Here is a 17,112-nt window from a genome sequence, read left to right as displayed (position 1 = left end):
CTACCTGAAAATAATTATTGGGTGGGACCAATAATTATTGGTGGGGGAACCAGACCAAATACCACTTGGTAGGTATTTCTTTCCTTTCTTTTTTTTTTTCTCTTTATAGTCCCTGAGCCTCTCCTTGTCCCATCATGAGGTCTTAATTTATTTTATTTACTTTTGCTGTGTTGGGTCTTTGTTTCTGTGCCAGGACTTTGTCTAGTTGTGGCAAGTGGGGGCCACTCTTCATCACGGTGTGCGGGCCTCTCACTATCGCGGCCTCTCTTGTTGCGGAGCTCCAGATGTGCAGGCTCAGTAGTTGTGGCTCACGGGCCCAGTTGCTCCGCGGCATGTGGGATCTTCCCAGACCAGGGCTCGAACCCGTGTCCCCTGCATTAGCAGGCAGATTCCCCACCACTGCGCCACCAGGGAAGCCCCCTCTTTTTTTTTTTTATAAGTTTATTTATTTACTTATTTTGGCTGCAGTGGGTCTTCGTTGCTGCGCATGGGCTTTCTCTAGTTGTGGTGAGAGGGGGCTACTCTTGTTGGGTGTGCGGGCTTCTCATTGCGGTGGCTTCTTTTGTTGGGAGCACCGACTCTAGGCGCGCAGGCTTCAGTAGTTGTGGTACTTAGGTTTCAGTAGTTATGGCTCGCGGGGTCTAGAGGGCAGGCTCAGTAGCTGTGGTGCACGGAACGTAGGATTTCCCTGGACCAGGGCTCGAACCCGTGCCCCCTGCATTGTCAGGTGGATTCTTAACCACTGCGCCACCCACCACTTGGTATTTCTTGCCCTTCTTCCCCACCTTTTGCTTCAGGGAATGAGTTTCTTTTGAATTCACAGTACTTCTGCATTGAGGTTGTCCGGTTCCTTTAAGGTCTCGCATGATGCAATGGCTAGCCCGCCCCTGTCCCGCCCCTCAGCTCTACCAAGCCACGCCCACTGGCTTTTTCAGCGGGCCAATTACCGCCCTTCATTCGGGTTCCTAGGACTGGGAAATTGGGCTCGTAACCAGGCAACTACCGGTCTACTTGCTTCGCGGCGGATTTTCAGTTCGGTTATTCGCAGCTCTTCTCTCAACGGCTGCCAGCTGCGGAAGGCGAGTGCCCGGCCCCCCCCGTTGCCATAACAGCAGTACACAACTCCTTCTCCCTTGCCCTCTACCAAACAGTCCTTCCCTCTGGGGCCAAGACCTCTCCAGTAGAGCTTCTAGTTGAGCAGAACCAGGGTCTGCGCCCCTTTGCAAAGGAGGATTGATTGAGTGGGAGGGTTGGAGGCTGCGTGTCAGGCTGGTGTCCCAGAGGGGACAGGGAAATGGGTCTACGCGGCGTGGGAGAGTTAGAAGAGAGGAGTAGAGCAGGGGTTATAGAGATGGAAGGGGATGGGAAGGGGCAGTAGGGAGGTTTGGAGGAGAACGTGGCTTAAGGCAGAAGTGGGGAGAACTAAAGAGAGGGAAGTCTAGGAAGCTGGACACCGAGCTGCTGGAGCAGTTGGAGCCCCTGAGAAGGGCAGGAAATGTCTTGGGGGTCTGGGAAGGCATCTAAGTGAGAGGGGTCCTTGGTGGGAAGTATGAAGTGGAGGTTGGGGGTCAAAATGAGATGTTCACAGGGATGAGGAAAGGAGCATCGCTGGCAGGAGGTCTGGGGTGATAGGGTGATGAGAGGGGTACCCATTCATGGAGGTGAGGGAGGGAGCGTTGGCAGACGCTGAGGAGACCTTCTTTCTCAGGGCCGGGACCTAGCTGGATTTGACTCCAGAGCCTTCAGCAGGGAAGAAAAATGTCAGATGAAGATGATCTGGGAGACTTTGAGTCAAACCTGGATGGTCTGGAAAGGGAAGACGACGAGAAGGAGACAGAGGAGTGGGAGGACCACAGAAAAGAGGGAGAAGACTCTGAGGAAGTGAGAGCTTGGAAACAGAGGGGCCGGGATTAAGGGCTGGGGAGAAAGGGATGCCTGAGTCCGCTTCCTCCTGCAGTGGATGTCCACGCCCCTCACAGAGGACATGATGAAGGAAGGGCTTTCTGCGCTCTGCAAGACGGGTAATGGACTGGCCCATGCTTACGTCAAGCTGGTGGTTAAAGACAGGTGTGTTCATGGGGGACCAGGAGAGGTCTGAGGATGTGGGACCCAGTGTCCTTTCTCAGCCTCCATCCTGGGTGTTTCGGCTGAGGTTGGATATCTGGCATCCTGGACCAGCGAGGAGGGAAGGATAGAGTCTACTTTTCAGGACGCTGTGACTCCCTGTGTCAGAACTGGCCTGGGCAATTGGAGGCTGTGAGGGTATGGGATGGGGGTGGAGATTCCTGTTGGACTACCTCACTAGTCTTTCAGAGTGTCGCTTCTCGGCCCTTCACAGACACAAGGTCCCTGCCCACCGTTGAGAACCCACCTACCTTCTCTTCCCCCTCCCCAGCCCTCCCTTCTGTCAGCCCCTCTCCTCTCCACTCTAAGCCATCTTCACACTGCCCTCTGCTTTAGTACCTCTGATAGTCCTTGCTGGATTCTTAACCCTGACCCTGGCCTCTACCATCTCCTAGGGATCTGACAGACATCCACTTGCTGCGTTCCTACATCCATCTGCGCTTTGTGGATGTTTCCAGAAACCACTTGACAGACTTGTCCCCACTCAATTGCCTCACCCACCTGCTCTGGCTCAAGGCTGACGGCAACAGGCTGCGGAGTGCCCGGTTGAGCGAACTGCCCTACCTGCAGATCGCCAGCTTTGCCTATAACCAGATCACCGACACTGAGGGCATCTCTCATCCTCGTCTGGCCAGCCTGGATCTCAAAGGTGGGGCCTTGGGATGGGCCTCACAAGATTCCTTCCTCGCCTGGGGCCGACATAAGTGGGCAGTGTGGTCCTTGGCTGTGCCACACAGCAATCTGCATTCATTCATTCACTCATTCACGATGGTTCACGATGACAGTTCTGTGTGCTGGAGATGTAGCAGTGAACAAAACAAAGAAAATCCCTCTTCTCCTGTAGCTTACATTGTAGTCAAGGGAGGCAGGCAATTATCAGTGATCAGTATTTTATTTTTAATTTTTGGCTGCACTGCGTGGCATGTGGGATCTTAGTTCCCCAAGCAGGGATCAAACCCGTATCCCCTGCAGTGGAAGGATGGAGTCTTAGCCACTGGACCACCAGGGAAGTCCCAATGATCACAATAAATAAGTAAATTTAGGGACTTCCCTGGGGGCCAAGACCCGCGCAGTGGTTAAGAATCCGCCTGCCAATGCAGGGGACACAGGTTCGAGCCCTGGTCCAGGAAGATCCCACATGCTGCGGAGCAACTAAGCCCGCGAGCCACAACTCCTGAGCCCGTGCGCCGCAACTACTGATGCCCGCGCACCTAGAGCCTGTGATCCGCAACAAGAGAAGCCACCGCAGTGAGAAGCCCGCTCACTGCAACTAGAGAAAGCCTGTGCGCAGTAACAAAAGACCCAACACGGCCAAAAATAAATAAATAAAAATTTAAAAAAATAAGTAAATTTATAAAGCATGTTAAAAGGAGATAAGTGCTATGGAAAAAATCAGGGTAAAGGAAAAGGGGGGAGCAGGGGTGGCGATTTCAAACAGGTTGGTTAGGACAAATGTCATTGGGAAGTTGACATTGGAGCAAAGACTTGAAGGAGGAGAGGGAGTTAGCCATATAGATTGCTGGGCACCCTTCATTCACTCCTCAAAGACTTAGGTGGGCACATCCGTCGGGCCCTTGGACTTGCCAGACCACTGTCCAGGGCTCTGCAGCCCTTAAGTCTGGAGCTGTCCCTCCTCGTATCACCTGGCATTAGAGAAGATGATGCAGAGGCTCCCCAAATTCAGGCTCTACTGCTGAACATTTGAAGTGGCCCTTTGAACTCTTGACACCCTCCTTCTCAGGGAACCACATCCACATGGTGACAGGTCTGGACCCCCAGAAGCTGATGAGCCTGCACACACTGGAGCTTCGGGGGAACCAGCTGAACAGCACCGTGGGAATCAACCTTCCTAAGCTGAAGAACCTCTTCCTGGTAGCTCACTGGGTCAGAGGGTGGTTGGTGCCGGGAAGGGGGCGCTGTCCTGGGGGCCAGGATGCCCGGTTCTAGTAGACTCGCCTACTTACTTCATCATCATCATAATTGGTATCATTTCCTGAGTGCTTACTCGGTGCCAGATGCTGTGTGGATTCAGAGTCAAAACAGACAAGGTGCTCAGCACCTCGCAGGGCTGATAATACACGATGTGTGGATAATACAGAGACAGTTTGCTTTGATACAGGTAGCAGCACCTTGTGCATAACTGAGGTTCAGATCAGGCTAAGGAGGCCACTTATGTGTCTAGGCTTTTAGACTCTTGAGTCGCCTCATTCCGGGATGGAGCTGAAGCCATTTCTCCTCAGTGGAGCAGTGAGGCTCTTGGCGCGGGCGGTGGGCTGAAGCATCTCCTCCTTAATCAGAGGTGGCTGTGCTGGGATGGGCAGTAGGAGTCACTGCTGAGCTGTCTCTGGGTTGGCAGCTTCTTCTGGATTCTTTACTCTCTACGCGGGTCTCTACCCACCTCCACTACCCTCCTGTACCCTCTCTACCTCTTAGATTTGCCCTTTTGCTGCATCCCTTTCTGATTTCCTTCCCTCTCCTTGCTCCCCTCTCCCAATCGATCTACTGTATCCTGGGGTCTAGGCCCAGAACCTGTTGAAGAAGGTGGAAGGCTTGGAAAGCCTAAGCAATCTCACTACCTTGCATCTTCGAGACAACCAGATTGAAACTCTGAGTGGCTTCTCCAAGGAAATGGAATCACTGCAGTACCTCAACCTAAGGTAGGAGCCCCCTCCAGGCCCCCCGTGCCTCTACCCTTGACCAGGAGCCACCTTTGCCCCTATGTTTCTCCCTGGTCCCAATCCCCCAGTTCTAGACCACCCCCAGATTCTCACCTCATCCTCCGTCCTGATCCTCCCCCGTCCTGTCCTTACTTTCTTCTGCATCAGTCCTAATTACAGCACTGAGACCTTTGTAGCCTGAGACCCCTGAACCCTATTCATTCAACCCACATATTGAGAACATACTACGTGCCAGGCCTTGTGCTGTGTTCCGGGAACCATCTGAAGGAATCAGAGATGGTCCCTGTTCTCAGGGACTCACAGTCTGGCTCCATCCCATATAAGTTTCCACTGCCCTTCTCCATCTCCTGAGCCCCAATTCCCCTTCCAGTTTCCTGCCTCTCTTCTCCTGAGCCCCACCTGTAATGGGCCCCATACTGCTATAAAACACAAGACATGCTCAGATTTGTTTTGTTTTCCATAAATTTATTGATTTATTTATTTTTGGCTGCGTTGGGTCTTCGTTGCTGCACAGGCTTTCTCTAGTTGCCACGAGTGGGGCTACTCTTCGTTGCAGTGCATGGGCTTCTCATTGCGGTGGCTTCTCTTGTTGCGGAGCACAGGCTCTAGGCACGCTGGCTTCAGTAGTTGTGGCACGCGGGCTCAGTAGTTGTGGCTCGCGGGCTCTAGGACGCAGGCTCAGTAGTTGTGGCGCACGGGCTTAGTTGCTCCGCGGCATGTGGGATCTTCCCGGACCAGGGCTCGAACCCGTGTCCCCTGAATTGGCAGACGGATTCTTAACCACTGCGCCACCAGGTAAGTCCCCGTGCTCAGATCTGAGGTGAGAAGAGTATTTAAAAGAAAATCTCTAGATGGAAAGGCACTGAGGATCAGGGGCGATTCTCTTGCAGCAACTCTTGTCGGATGGAGGATTTTATGTGTGTATCTTTAAGCAAAGACGTAAGGAAATTGCCTCTTTCGTCAGCAAAGACAAATCCTCGATTCTGGCAGTGGAAAAAGAGTCTCCATGTAGGGAGTGGTGGTTGTACCTTGAAGCCCAAAGTCCTGCTTTGACTGCTGGAGCGATCTCTTGCTAATTAGCTCTGCCCCCTTGGTCTGGTAGGGTGCAGGGGGTATGGTTTTCCTGTTAATGGTCTAAACAGGGATAATGGACCTTCCTCAGTGGCTATTTACCAGGGATGTTTAGAAGTAAGTGTTGGGCAGAGGGGTTGTCTCAGTGACTGGGAGGTGCCCCTGGGGCCAAAGACCTGCAAGCAAGGACAGTCCAGCCTCTGAGGCGTGAGGCAAGAGCATGAAAACAATACACAGTATCCTACAATGAGGTACTTGAGGGGAGGAAGCTTATCCTTCAGGCTCGGAGGCCCCGACCCATCCCCAGCGCCAGGCTCCTTCCTGTGGGAGCACCGAGACAGCACCATCTCCATGACCCTAGAGCCCATTTCCTTCTCCACTGGCTCGGTCCTGCCTTCTAACCTTTGGTTAGGTGTGATGACACAGAAATTTGTCCCTACAAAGGAGATTCCCCCCTACTCCCCAACTACAAGACAGGGCTGATACCTAGCTCTGCTGCTCCAAAAAGATAAATATGACACATTACAGAATAGACAGTGGCGCCTAGGGATTCCCTGAAGGGCGGAACAGGACAGGAGTAGGGTTACCCAGCGTCTCTGCAGCAAATCTGGCAGTGCGTGGCAGGCCAGTCCACAGAGGCCATGTTTCTAGAGAAACCGGAGCCCAGTGGGAGACTCCCCCGAGGGCCCATACCTGGTAGCTGGCCTCCGAAGCCCATCGTTCTCTCGTGAACACCTCCCCCCACACCGGCAGGGGCAACATGGTGGCTGACCTGGGGGAGCTCGCCAAGCTGCGGAACCTGCCCAAGCTGCGAGCCTTGGTGCTGCTGGACAACCCGTGTACGGACGAGAACGACTACCGCCGGGAGGCCCTGGTGCAGGTGGCGCATCTCGAGCGCCTGGACAAGGACTTCTACGAGGAGGAGGAGAGGGCTGAGGCTGACGAGATCCGGCAGAGGGTGAAGGAGGAGGCCGAGCCCGAGCCCGAACTGGAACTGGACCAGTCATCGATCTCGCAGTTCCCCTAGCCTCCAAGGACAGTAAGGAAGGGGGCAGGGAGGCCAGAAGAGGAGGCCAAGGGCCTGGCGGACGGGAAGGGAAGTTGCTGTAGGAGGAGGTGGGTGAGGGAGGTAGAGGCAAGGAGAACCCCTGGGGAGACCTGGGTTAGGAGTCACAGGTGAGGAGAAAGAACCAGAAGAGCCTGGGAGGAGCTGAGGGAGGCTTAGGAGATACATCAGGAGGCCTGAGGAGTAAGCAGTATGAATGGGGTGGCAGGCAGAGAGGTGGCTGTGGGCTGGGCAGCCACACCTGATGGGAAATGCTGGGTCTGGGGCATGGGGGGGGCGGGGTTGGGGGCCGTGGTGTATGATGATGGCAGCTGGGCCTACAGAAGGCAGGAGAGGAAGATCCTGCACTAAAGAGCAAAGCTAAGAATAACAGGACAGAAGGAAGAAAGGAGGGCAGAAGGAGGCAGGAAGAGACTGAGGCTATGAGACCAGGGAAGCGTGGCAGCTAGCACTTCAGGTGGGGCAGAGGCAGCAGTGGGAGTGCAGGGGGCCCAGAGGATTGGCTTCTGTCCTCTTCCTCCAGGAGACCAAAGATGCTGGCTCCAAGACCGAGGAGACTCCCAGTTGGGGGGGCCCACACCCCCTCTTCCGGAGACAGAGGACGCCTTCCCTTGCCCCAGGCCTAGGAATTCATCACAGCCCGCCTCCCAGACTCTGTGACGGGCACCTGGGCAGCGGTGACTGCGCGGGAGCAGCCCCTCGGGTAGGCCTGGTGGGAACCAGGCCTGGATGGGCCAGGGGAGGCTTGAGGAACTGGCTGCGGAGGCGGCGGCCTGGAGTGTTAGGAACAGCTGTTCGTTTTTCCAATAAAGAGACATTTTGATACTCTCGTGTCTGACCGGGTTTGTGAGACACTGAGGCTGTCACGGGCTTGCTTCACTGGCGTCAGGCTGAGATTGTTACTTTCCACGGGGTCGGGGCGTGGGTATGAGCGCGCGTGGGCGGCGGGGGTATAGGTCGTGGGTGGCCCCCGGCCCCTCCCACATCGCTCTCCTCCTGCCCTCCCCGCCCCATCCCATCGGTACCCCCCCCTCCTCCGCGCTCCTACGTGCGCCTCCGCTGGCGGCTCCTGAATCATCGGGGGCTCCGGGTCACATGCGCCCGCCCGGCCCTATCCGCGCCTCCCCCGCCCGCCGCCCGGGCGCCGCAGCCGCCGCCACCGCCACTCCCGCTCTCTCTGCGCCGCCACCACCACCACTGCCAGCGCCACCGACAGCGCCACCGCCACAGGCTGGGTCTGCAGCCCCGAGGTGAAGCCCCAGACGAGCCCCGCGCCCCTCCGGCCCCCTCCCCTCGCCGCCGCGCCCCCGCCCCTCTCCCCGGGCCTCGCGCATCCCTCGCCCCGCGGCGCTGCGCACCTGCTTCGCCACCCGCGCCCCGCAGGCACCTCCTTCCCCAGCCTTCCCGGACCGCTCGTCTCGGTTTCAGGCTGTCGCCCCCTCCTCATTCGTGCGCCAGGCCTCTGCGCACCTGTGTCTAACTGCGCCTTTCTCCACCCTTGTCTGCCCCCTCCCCATGCCCCTTTTCGCCTCCGGTCTGTCGATGATAAGGTTTCGCGGTCTCCCCGGGCTGTGCATTTTTACCCTGGCACGTCCTTTGGCTTTGCATCGGGGAAATGTCTTGCTCACCCTTCCTCGGCGTCCGCAGACTTCCTCTAGACGCCCCTCTCCCACTCCTCTCCCGCATCGCCCACTCCGGTTACAGTGTTTCCACTGCACCGGGGAGGGATGGGAAGAAGGGACAATTTGTCTAGGGGCCGGGGGAGGACTGGCCCAGCCGTGCCTCTCCCCACGGGTCTCTCTTCGTCCTCCTCCCTCCCCACGGCAACCCTCAGAGACTGAGGACCCTCTCGCAGACTTCTCTACTGTACATCCCTCGGGAAGAGGAGGGACATACATTTGGAGGGAGATTGGGACCTTGGAGTGGGGGTTGGAGCATTAGATTGTGGGGGATGGGGGCTCAGGAGGAGAGGCCTCCCGCTGCCCATACGACCCATGCTCTTCTGGGCTCCAAGGAGAAATGCAAACCTAGCAGCCGGACCGCCCTGAGGAGATCTGGGGGAACCCCACCAGCCGGCTGCTGAGGGGGCGAGGGAACCACTGCCGTTCCCCTCCCCTCCCCTCCTCACTGCGGAGTCCTCCCATCTCGTTTTTTTTTTTTTTTTAACATCTTTATTGGGGTATAATTGCTTTACAATGGTGTGTTAGTTTCTGCTTTATAACAAAGTGAATAAGTCTCATCTCGTTTTTGATCCTATCCCGCCCCCCACTGCAGTGACCTCCCCTTCCTCACTGCATTGACCTTCTCCTCTCCCCACGGGCGGGGGGATGCCTTCTACAGCCGACGACTGCAGCCAGCTCCTCGTCACCCCCCCCCACACCCCGCCCAGTGCAGTAACCTCTTTCCCATCCCTCCCAGCCTCCCAGCCTTTGGCCCCTCCCACTGGTCTCAGGCTCCACCCCTCTAAGCCTCTTACCTTTCTCCTTCCTTCCCTTCCACCCAAGGAGATCCCAGCCATCATGTCCATTGAGAAGATCTGGGCCCGGGAGATCCTGGACTCTCGTGGGAATCCCACGGTGGAGGTGGATCTCTACACTGCCAAAGGTAATGGGCAGGGCCTTCCCACAGCCGCCATGCTGGCTTTGCCCTCGCCTGGCATGGGAGGCTCCCCGGGGATTCCCAGTGGGGATGGGGCGCTGGGCCAGGCTCACGAGCCTGCAGCGGGGCGGGGTGGATCCTCCTTTTCCAGGGGAGCCAGGATAGGCCGGTCTCTGTGTGCTAGTTTAGTGTGTGATACACAGCCTGCCTCTGCCCTCTGTGTTCACCGTGTGTGCGTGTGTGTACCGTGTGTGCGTGCACCGTGTGTGCTGCCTGCGTAGCTTCATTTCTGTGGGTTCCCACTTGCGCACGTGGGACCTTAGTTGGGTGGATGAGGAGGCCAGTGCTTGTGCATCCGCCTCCGTGCGTGTGTCCGGGTGGGGCGGGGCGGGGGGGTCGTTAAGGAGCACTGGTGGAAGAAGGCTGGATGCGGCTGCAGGGGCGTAGAGCTGGAAGGCTGAAGAATCTCTGGTCCCTGTGGTGTCCTCTCCCTCCATCCTCATTCCACGTTCCCCTCCCAGGGCTTTTCCGGGCTGCCGTGCCCAGTGGAGCCTCCACTGGTATCTATGAGGCCCTGGAGCTAAGGGATGGGGACAAACAGCGTTACTTAGGCAAAGGTGAGGCCCTTCTTTTCCCGGCTCTCCCGTCCCTCTACTGGGGACCTCACACCAGTCCCCAGCCCTCTTCCTGCATGCCTTCCCCCAACCTTTCCTCTTCGGGCCCCGCCTGGCCTGAGCCGGCCTGACCTCTCCACCTCTCCCTAGGTGTCTTGAAGGCAGTGGACCACATCAACACCGCCATCGCCCCGGCCCTCATCAGCTCAGTGAGGCCCGCTCTTTGCTGGGGGTGGGGACCAGGGTCCTGGAAGGAACCCTGGATTAGGGGACGATGAAGGAGAGGGAGAAAGGCCCACCTCTTGGGAATCATGGTTACCGGGGAAGGATGCCCCCTGCTCCCATGGAGCTTCAGGTCCCCTAATCCAGACAGGCCGCTGTTGCAGGAAGCTGGTTGGACCCTGGCTAGATGTGAGCCTGTGTGTAGATGTAGGGGGCCCTCTGGCTTAGGGTCCAGCCTTCATCCTGGCTTTGGGTGATGGAGGTTCTGCTCACAGGGTCTCTCTGTGGTGGAACAAGAGAAGCTGGACAACCTCATGTTGGACTTGGATGGGACTGAGAACAAGTGTAAGCAGGGGCTGGGAGAGAGTCGGGGTGGGGAGGGAACTCACGGAGCAGATGGAGAACTGAGGGGCCAGCGCTGTGGGGGGCTTCTTAGGAAGGATGACCTGGGACTTCCCTGGAGGTCCAGTGGTTAGGACTCCACGCATGAGCTTCCGCTGCAGGGGGCACGGGTACGATCCCTGGTCGGATCCTGCAGGCTGTGAGGTGTGGCCAAAAAAAAAAAAAGAGAGAGAGAAGGATGACCCGAGGAGGACTAGCCCTTCAAGAAAGCATGAGTTTAACGCCAGTGGGAGGGGAATGACATTAGACAGAAGGGAGGACTTTGCAGCATAAGGAGGGGGGAGTTGGTGGCAGATAGTCTGTGGTCTCAGGGGTGTTTAGCAATAGTGCCGCTCTCTGCCCTTTCCACTCACCTCCCCTCACCGCCCCCCACTATTTTCAGGAGAGGATGGATGAGGTGTTGCAGGAGTGGAGAGGGAGGAGGGGGGTCTCCTTTACTGGCTCCTTTTGGGGAGTGTAGGTGGAGGCGAGGCCTGGAAGGGGAAGGGGACATGTTTGCTCAGTGCCTTCCTCTGTAATCTCCCAGCCAAGTTTGGGGCCAATGCCATCCTGGGTGTGTCCCTGGCCGTGTGTAAGGCAGGGGCGGCCGAGCAGGAATTGCCCCTCTACCGCCACATTGCTCAGCTGGCCGGGAACTCAGACCTCATCCTGCCTGTGCCGGTGAGACTATGACCTGCCCCTCCCAGGGGTGGGTGGGGAGGGAGTATGAAGCCTTGTGAGGACTGATGGGGCGCAGCTAAAGAGAAAGGATGGGGACAGGGGACTCTGAGTCCAGGAAGCTGGAGGAAGTTTGGGATTTGGGGTTGACACTCCCAGGGGCGGAGAGGGAAGTGCTCTGTGACTTTTCTGTCCTCCTGTGGCTCCCAGGCCTTCAATGTGATCAATGGGGGCTCCCATGCTGGGAACAAGCTGGCCATGCAGGAGTTTATGATCCTCCCAGTGGGCGCTGAGAGCTTTCGGGATGCCATGCGACTCGGGGCGGAAGTCTATCACACACTCAAGGGCGTCATCAAGGACAAGTATGGCAAGGATGCCACCAACGTGGGAGATGAAGGTGGCTTTGCCCCCAATATCCTGGAGAACAGTGAAGGTGAGGCCAGGAACCCCACTCCTAGCTCTAAGTCTCACTCCATCCCGGGACATCAGGAAGGGTCACACCTTTCACCAAGTCCCGAGGAGGCTGCGTGAGGGCCCCTGAGCCAATTCCAAGAGGTTCCATTCCTCGGAGTGGGTGCCAGAGGGCCTAACAAATTCACATGCAGGCCTGAGAGGACATTCTTTATCCACCCAGCCAGATCTGTAAGCATCTGCAAGTTCCCACTGGAGCCCCTGGGGATGCTGGGAGATGGTCTAGGTGACCTGTGGGATCCGTCCCCACCTTTAACTCCGATGGATCCTCAGTTTGATGAGATACACCATACTGCAGGGAATCCACTCCAAATCTATCCATTCCCACCCCAACCTCTTAGACTTCTAGGATTTCTAGCCTTTCTCTGCCCTGGGAGAAGCCTTATAGTGAAGAGAAACTATACAGGCAGGTAGTGGCTAAGAGTTAACTTTCTGGGGCCAAATTGCCTGGATTTGAACCTTGCCTTGAAGAGTTTCTGGCTGGGGATCTTGCTCACTTAACTTCTCTGTGCTTGTCTTTCTCATCTGTAAAGTGGGAACAACAGTCTCTACCTCTTAGCATATTGTGAGGATTAAATGAGATCGTATGTGTAAGTGCTTAGGTGACATAGTTAAGCCCTCAATAAATTATAGCTATTTAAAACAAAACAAACAAACAAACAAACAAAACTGGGCTTCCCTGATGGCGCAGTGGTTGAGAGTCGCCTGCCGATGCAGGGGACACGGGTTCGTGCCCCGGTCCGGGAAGATCCCACATGTCGCGGAGCGGCTGGGCCCATGAGCCATGGCCGCTGGGCCTGCACGTCCGGAGCCTGTGCTCCGCAACGGGAGAGGCCACAGCAGTGAGAGGCCCGCATACCGCAACAAAACAAAACAAGACAAAACTATGGAACTTCCCTGGTGGTCCAGTGGTTAAGAGTCCATGCTTCCAATGCAGGGGCTGCGGTTCGATCCCTGGTCAGGGAACCAAGATCCCACACACCGCGTGGCACGGCCAAAACAAAAACAAAAAGACTATTATTAACACAATTCCATTCTTCTGCCTTCCTAAAAGGTGGCCTGCTCGTCGCAGACCTGAGAATAACCCCAAAACAACCTTAACCAGACCTCTCCCTAGCAACAGCCCTCCACTTCTGTTCTGAATTTCTTTCCCTCATTCCTCCTCGCCCATCGTATTCCATCCCCAGCCTTGGAGCTGGTGAAGGAAGCCATTGACAAGGCTGGCTACACAGAAAAGATCGTCATTGGCATGGATGTCGCCGCCTCGGAGTTTCATCGTGATGGCAAATACGACTTGGACTTCAAGTCTCCCGCTAATCCTTCCCGATACATCACTGGGGACCAGCTGGGCGCCCTCTACCAGGACTTTGTCAGGAACTATCCTGGTGAGAGCAAGGGCTGTGGCAGGGGGAGGGCAGGGGGCAGGCAGGGATGTGCTGGGGACAACTCTGGACCTTACGGGGGTGCTGACCCGGGTGTCAGGGAGAGATGTCCTGAGAGGAACCTGAGAACCAGGGATGGGGTGAAGGAGCCTCCTGCAGAGGTTGGGCTTTGGATGTCGTGTAATTGTGCAGGTACCTGTGGTGAATCTGTTCCATCTGCTTTGGATCCTGATTAAAGTCATGATCTCTGAAGCTGCTGGGATCAGGGGGCGGGTTTGGGAGGAACCAGGCCTGGTGAGAGGGTGACTGGAACTAGCACAGTTCAGGATCTTTGGTTGAGAAAACTGGATGCTGGGGAATTCCTGGCGGTCCAGTGCTTAGGACTCTGCACTTTCACTGCCGAGGGCACGGGTTCAATCCCTGGTCAGGGAACTAAGATCCCATAAGCCAGCAGTGTGGTGGCTGGATGCTGGATACTGAGTGGAGCTGGACGTCATGTGGGTGCGGAGGTGCTGAATCGCCCTCTCTAGGTCCCCCAGTGGTTTTTACCCCGGGATGGAGGTACTTGGCTTCCAGTTCCTGAGACAGAGCGAGAGAAAATAGACTTAGATTTTGCAGAATGAAGTTTTTAGAATAGCAACGAGGAAGGGCTTCCTGGTAGAAGATGGGAAAATACCAAGATAGGTTGTGAGAAAGTTTCTAAACTCTTGTTTTTTGAAAGGTTTTATGGAAGAATCAAGAAGCAGTTAGGGCAGGCTTGTTTCGGGGGAAGCAGGGGTGAGGAAGCTGAATTGGCCAGGGGGTCTGACCCGTCCATTCAGGGAATCTCAGCGGGGTGTTCCTGCCTGACTCAGAGCCTCCGCATCGCTCTCCCATCAGTGGTCTCTATTGAGGACCCCTTTGACCAGGACGACTGGGCTGCCTGGTCCAAGTTCACAGCCAACGTGGGGATCCAGATTGTGGGTGACGACCTGACAGTGACCAACCCAAAGCGAATCGAGCGGGCCGTGGAGGAGAAGGCCTGCAACTGTCTGCTGCTGAAGGTCAACCAGATCGGTTCGGTCACCGAAGCCATCCAAGCGTGAGTGCCTGCCGTCCCTGACTCAGCCCGTTTCTCCCAGCCCAGTCTTGCCCACAAGTGCTGAAGGGGGCAGGGAACCTGGAGTCACTTTCACGGCTCTCCTGGTTCTGCTCCCTCTGCCCAGACGTTTCTTGACCAACATAGGGGATGAGAAGAGGGTGCGGGCGTGAGGCGTTGGGGCTCAGTGCTGCTGTACGGATGCAGGTGCAAGCTGGCCCAGGAGAATGGCTGGGGGGTCATGGTGAGTCACCGCTCGGGAGAGACTGAGGACACGTTCATTGCGGACCTGGTGGTAGGGCTGTGCACAGGCCAGGTGAGCGCCAGGGAGCCCTTTGTGCAATTGGTGGGTTCTAGGCTCGGGTGGCTCTCTCCTTCCAGGTGTTTGCAGGTGTTGGGGGAATTTCAAGGGAGTATAAGTTTTCTTTCACGGGGCAAAGGGCGGCCACGGAACTGCTTCTCTTTTGTGGTGTTTCAGATCAAGACTGGTGCCCCATGCCGTTCCGAGCGTCTGGCTAAGTACAACCAGCTCATGAGGTGAGGGGACCCGGGGAATGGAAGCCCAGGGCCCAGGGGGTTATAAGCTGTGTTTCTCCACCATTTCATCTCCAGTGCCCGGGGCCTGGAGAACAAACAGTAGGCATCCAGAGAATACTTGTTTTTGATGGATGGGTTTACAGATGGCCTGATTGACAGCCCACGGAAAGCCAGGGAATGACCTCGCTCAGGCCAGGACCCGGGAGCAGGTGGTGCGAGGGGCTTGGAGGATGGCGGCCCCATGGGAAGCGGGGGCGGTCCTCCTGCTTCCCTGACTCTTTCCTTTCTGACTCACCTCTCTCAGAATCGAAGAAGAGCTGGGGGACGAAGCTCGCTTCGCCGGACATAATTTCCGCAATCCCAGCGTGCTGTGATCCCTCTACCTGCCTGGAGACTTGGAACCCCTCGCCCGTCCTCCTGGAACCTCTTCTTTCCAGTCCTGCTCGAAATTTCACCCCAGACAACACCCCGGCTGACCTGCTGCGCTGCTCCTTGACTGGTCCAGCCCCTGCTGTCTCCGCTCTCGCCCACTCTGGGTTCCACACTCCCCACTCCTTCCTTTCTCTTCTCCCTCCTCAAAAACTGGCCATGGACTGAGGATGTAAGGGCATCCATGGAAGACCGATCAGGGTCCGTGCCGGAGCGTCAGGGCTGGTTGTTGCGGTGTGTAGAGGGGCCGTGTGTCATGTGTGCTTTGCGCTGGGTCTGTTCGTTTCCAGGTTGCATATGAGACAGGAACTGCACAGTGCTGAGTGGAGGGGAGTGCTGGCTGCGTGCTCAGGCCTGGCCTAAGGCACTGATGTATTATTTATTCATTTATTTATTTTTCATTCATCCTGTTAATGATTCACTTCCTCATAACTCCAGGGCCAGAAACTGGCCTGACTGGACGGGACCATGTGTCTGTATTTCATGTGACTGTAGATTCTGAGATGACCTGGGGTGGGGGTCTTGCTGGAACGGGAAGGGTCACAGAAAGGGGCCTCGATGAGGGTTCCTGTGTGCGTGCCAAGCCTTAACCTCAGCCTGGCTCGGTCCAGAGGTGGGGCTGTGTGCCCGGGGCTCCTCCCCTGTCCCTCTCTCCCCAGCCCGTCTCCCCCTCGTTCGTTCTTCCTGCAGCTGCACCTGAGCACCGTCTCACTCCCCCGTGCCGTGTTCCACAGCTGCCAGCACCTCTGTGGCGTTGAAATGAGCACCACCATTAAAGTGTGAGTCACCGTGCATTACTGTGTCTGAGGAGTCTTACTCTCGTGCACACGAGGGGAGAGAAGATGGAGCTCCTGCAAGTCGGTGAAACTGGATAGCAGAGCTGGGGAGGGCACAGAAAGAGGAAGAAGCCCAACAAATAGGCCAGGAGGATGGCATTGCCCACCTCACCCTGGCCAGGCAGGGAGCACATTGCCGTGCCGTGTCAGCAGCAAGCCTGGCCCCAGGACCCAGGGGAATTGGGGGTCCTTAACCTGGGGCCCCAGAATTCCTAAAAGTATCAAAAATTGTGTGTGTATATGCATTTTTGGAGAAAGGGATCCAAAGGGTTTGCAGATTCACCAAGGGCCTTGACCAGAGGAGGGATAAAGCTGTGGGCTGGAGCAGCTCCGGTACTGGGCCTCTCCCAGACCAAGTCCTGGCTGCTTCTGGGATCGACCAGCACTGCCTGGGCAGCACCCCCTGCAAGGTGGGGACCCGGGGAGGAAAGGATGGTGCTTGGGAAGAATGGTACTGGGGGTACAGAAGCCGGAGGAAACAGCCTTCCAGTAAACTGGGGATTCAGGACCTGGGGTGCTCAACGGGCCCCTCCCTGGGTCAGCCTGCGAGAAGGGTGCCAGTGTGTGGCTGGGGAGACGCACTATCACCCTTCAGCTCCAGCGGAGCCCCAGCATTGAGATGGGAACCCAGGAACCACCGGGGAGGAGGGGGGAGGAGGGGGGCGGGGGGGAGGGGCCGGAGGAGGGGGGCGGGGGAGCCCCCTCCAGGGCTCGGATACCCGGGTGGAGCTGTGGCCACTGGAGCGTATCAAGCTTCTGTAGGCTGTTGACTGCACTGGCTACGGGGCGAGGGTGGGGGGAATTGCAAGGCTGCTCCCTCTGTGGGCCTCCCACTCTGTTTCTTCTCTGAGTTCTGGTCCTGGACCCCCTCTGCCATCCTGCCCAGCTCCAGGACTGGAAGAGGATTCCCGCTCTGTATGGGCAGGACCCGCTTCTCTGCTTTTCTC

General features: G+C 56.8%; 2 protein-coding genes across 4 annotated transcripts; both read left to right on the top strand.

The window, feature by feature from the left end:
- Positions 1–946: 946 nt before the first annotated feature.
- Positions 947–7,747, top strand: LRRC23 (leucine rich repeat containing 23). 3 transcript variants are annotated; one of them, XR_011377784.1, is made up of 8 exons: positions 947–1,079; positions 1,709–1,881; positions 1,958–2,067; positions 2,520–2,773; positions 3,866–3,996; positions 4,645–4,781; positions 6,627–6,989; positions 7,463–7,747. XR_011377784.1 is itself a non-coding variant. In XM_030834557.2 (8 exons), the coding sequence occupies exons 2-7, from the start codon at positions 1,759–1,761 to the stop codon at positions 6,898–6,900; spliced, it is 1,029 nt and encodes a 342-aa protein (XP_030690417.1). In that variant the 5' UTR covers positions 947–1,079; positions 1,709–1,758; the 3' UTR covers positions 6,901–6,912; positions 7,463–7,747. The 3 variants fall into 3 exon arrangements, 2 of the variants coding, with proteins under 2 accessions (XP_030690417.1, XP_060162305.1); XM_030834557.2 differs by having other exon boundaries at positions 6,627–6,912; XM_060306322.1 differs by lacking the exon at positions 947–1,079 and having other exon boundaries at positions 1,745–1,881; positions 1,958–2,021; positions 6,627–6,912.
- Positions 7,748–8,031: 284 nt separating this feature from the next.
- On the top strand, positions 8,032–16,123 carry ENO2 (enolase 2). Its single transcript, XM_030834555.2, has 12 exons — positions 8,032–8,189; positions 9,444–9,543; positions 10,059–10,154; positions 10,302–10,360; positions 10,649–10,718; positions 11,302–11,435; positions 11,643–11,865; positions 13,091–13,288; positions 14,165–14,366; positions 14,571–14,679; positions 14,842–14,900; positions 15,205–16,123. The coding sequence occupies exons 2-12, from the start codon at positions 9,459–9,461 to the stop codon at positions 15,272–15,274; spliced, it is 1,305 nt and encodes a 434-aa protein (XP_030690415.1). The 5' UTR covers positions 8,032–8,189; positions 9,444–9,458; the 3' UTR covers positions 15,275–16,123.
- Positions 16,124–17,112: the final 989 nt, after the last annotated feature.

The sequence above is a fragment of the Globicephala melas genome, chromosome 10 (genome assembly GCF_963455315.2).
Source record: "Globicephala melas chromosome 10, mGloMel1.2, whole genome shotgun sequence".
Classification (NCBI taxonomy): Eukaryota; Metazoa; Chordata; class Mammalia; order Artiodactyla; family Delphinidae; genus Globicephala; species Globicephala melas.
This window is presented reverse-complemented; position numbering and strand designations above follow the sequence as displayed.

Bases quoted from the DNA above. Each gene is read 5' to 3' on its own strand.
- ENO2 (XM_030834555.2), top strand. From the start codon at position 9,459: ATGTCCATTGAGAAGATCTGGGCCCGGGAGATCCTGGACTCTCGTGGG. The intron at 10,719-11,301 runs GTAAGCAGGGGC...GTAATCTCCCAG, and splicing joins GGATGGGACTGAGAACAAGT to CCAAGTTTGGGGCCAATGCC. The intron at 14,680-14,841 runs GTGAGCGCCAGG...GTGGTGTTTCAG, and splicing joins TAGGGCTGTGCACAGGCCAG to ATCAAGACTGGTGCCCCATG.
- LRRC23 (XM_030834557.2), top strand. From the start codon at position 1,759: ATGTCAGATGAAGATGATCTGGGAGACTTTGAGTCAAACCTGGATGGT. The intron at 1,882-1,957 runs GTGAGAGCTTGG...TTCCTCCTGCAG, and splicing joins AGGGAGAAGACTCTGAGGAA to TGGATGTCCACGCCCCTCAC. The intron at 4,782-6,626 runs GTAGGAGCCCCC...CCACACCGGCAG, and splicing joins CTGCAGTACCTCAACCTAAG to GGGCAACATGGTGGCTGACC.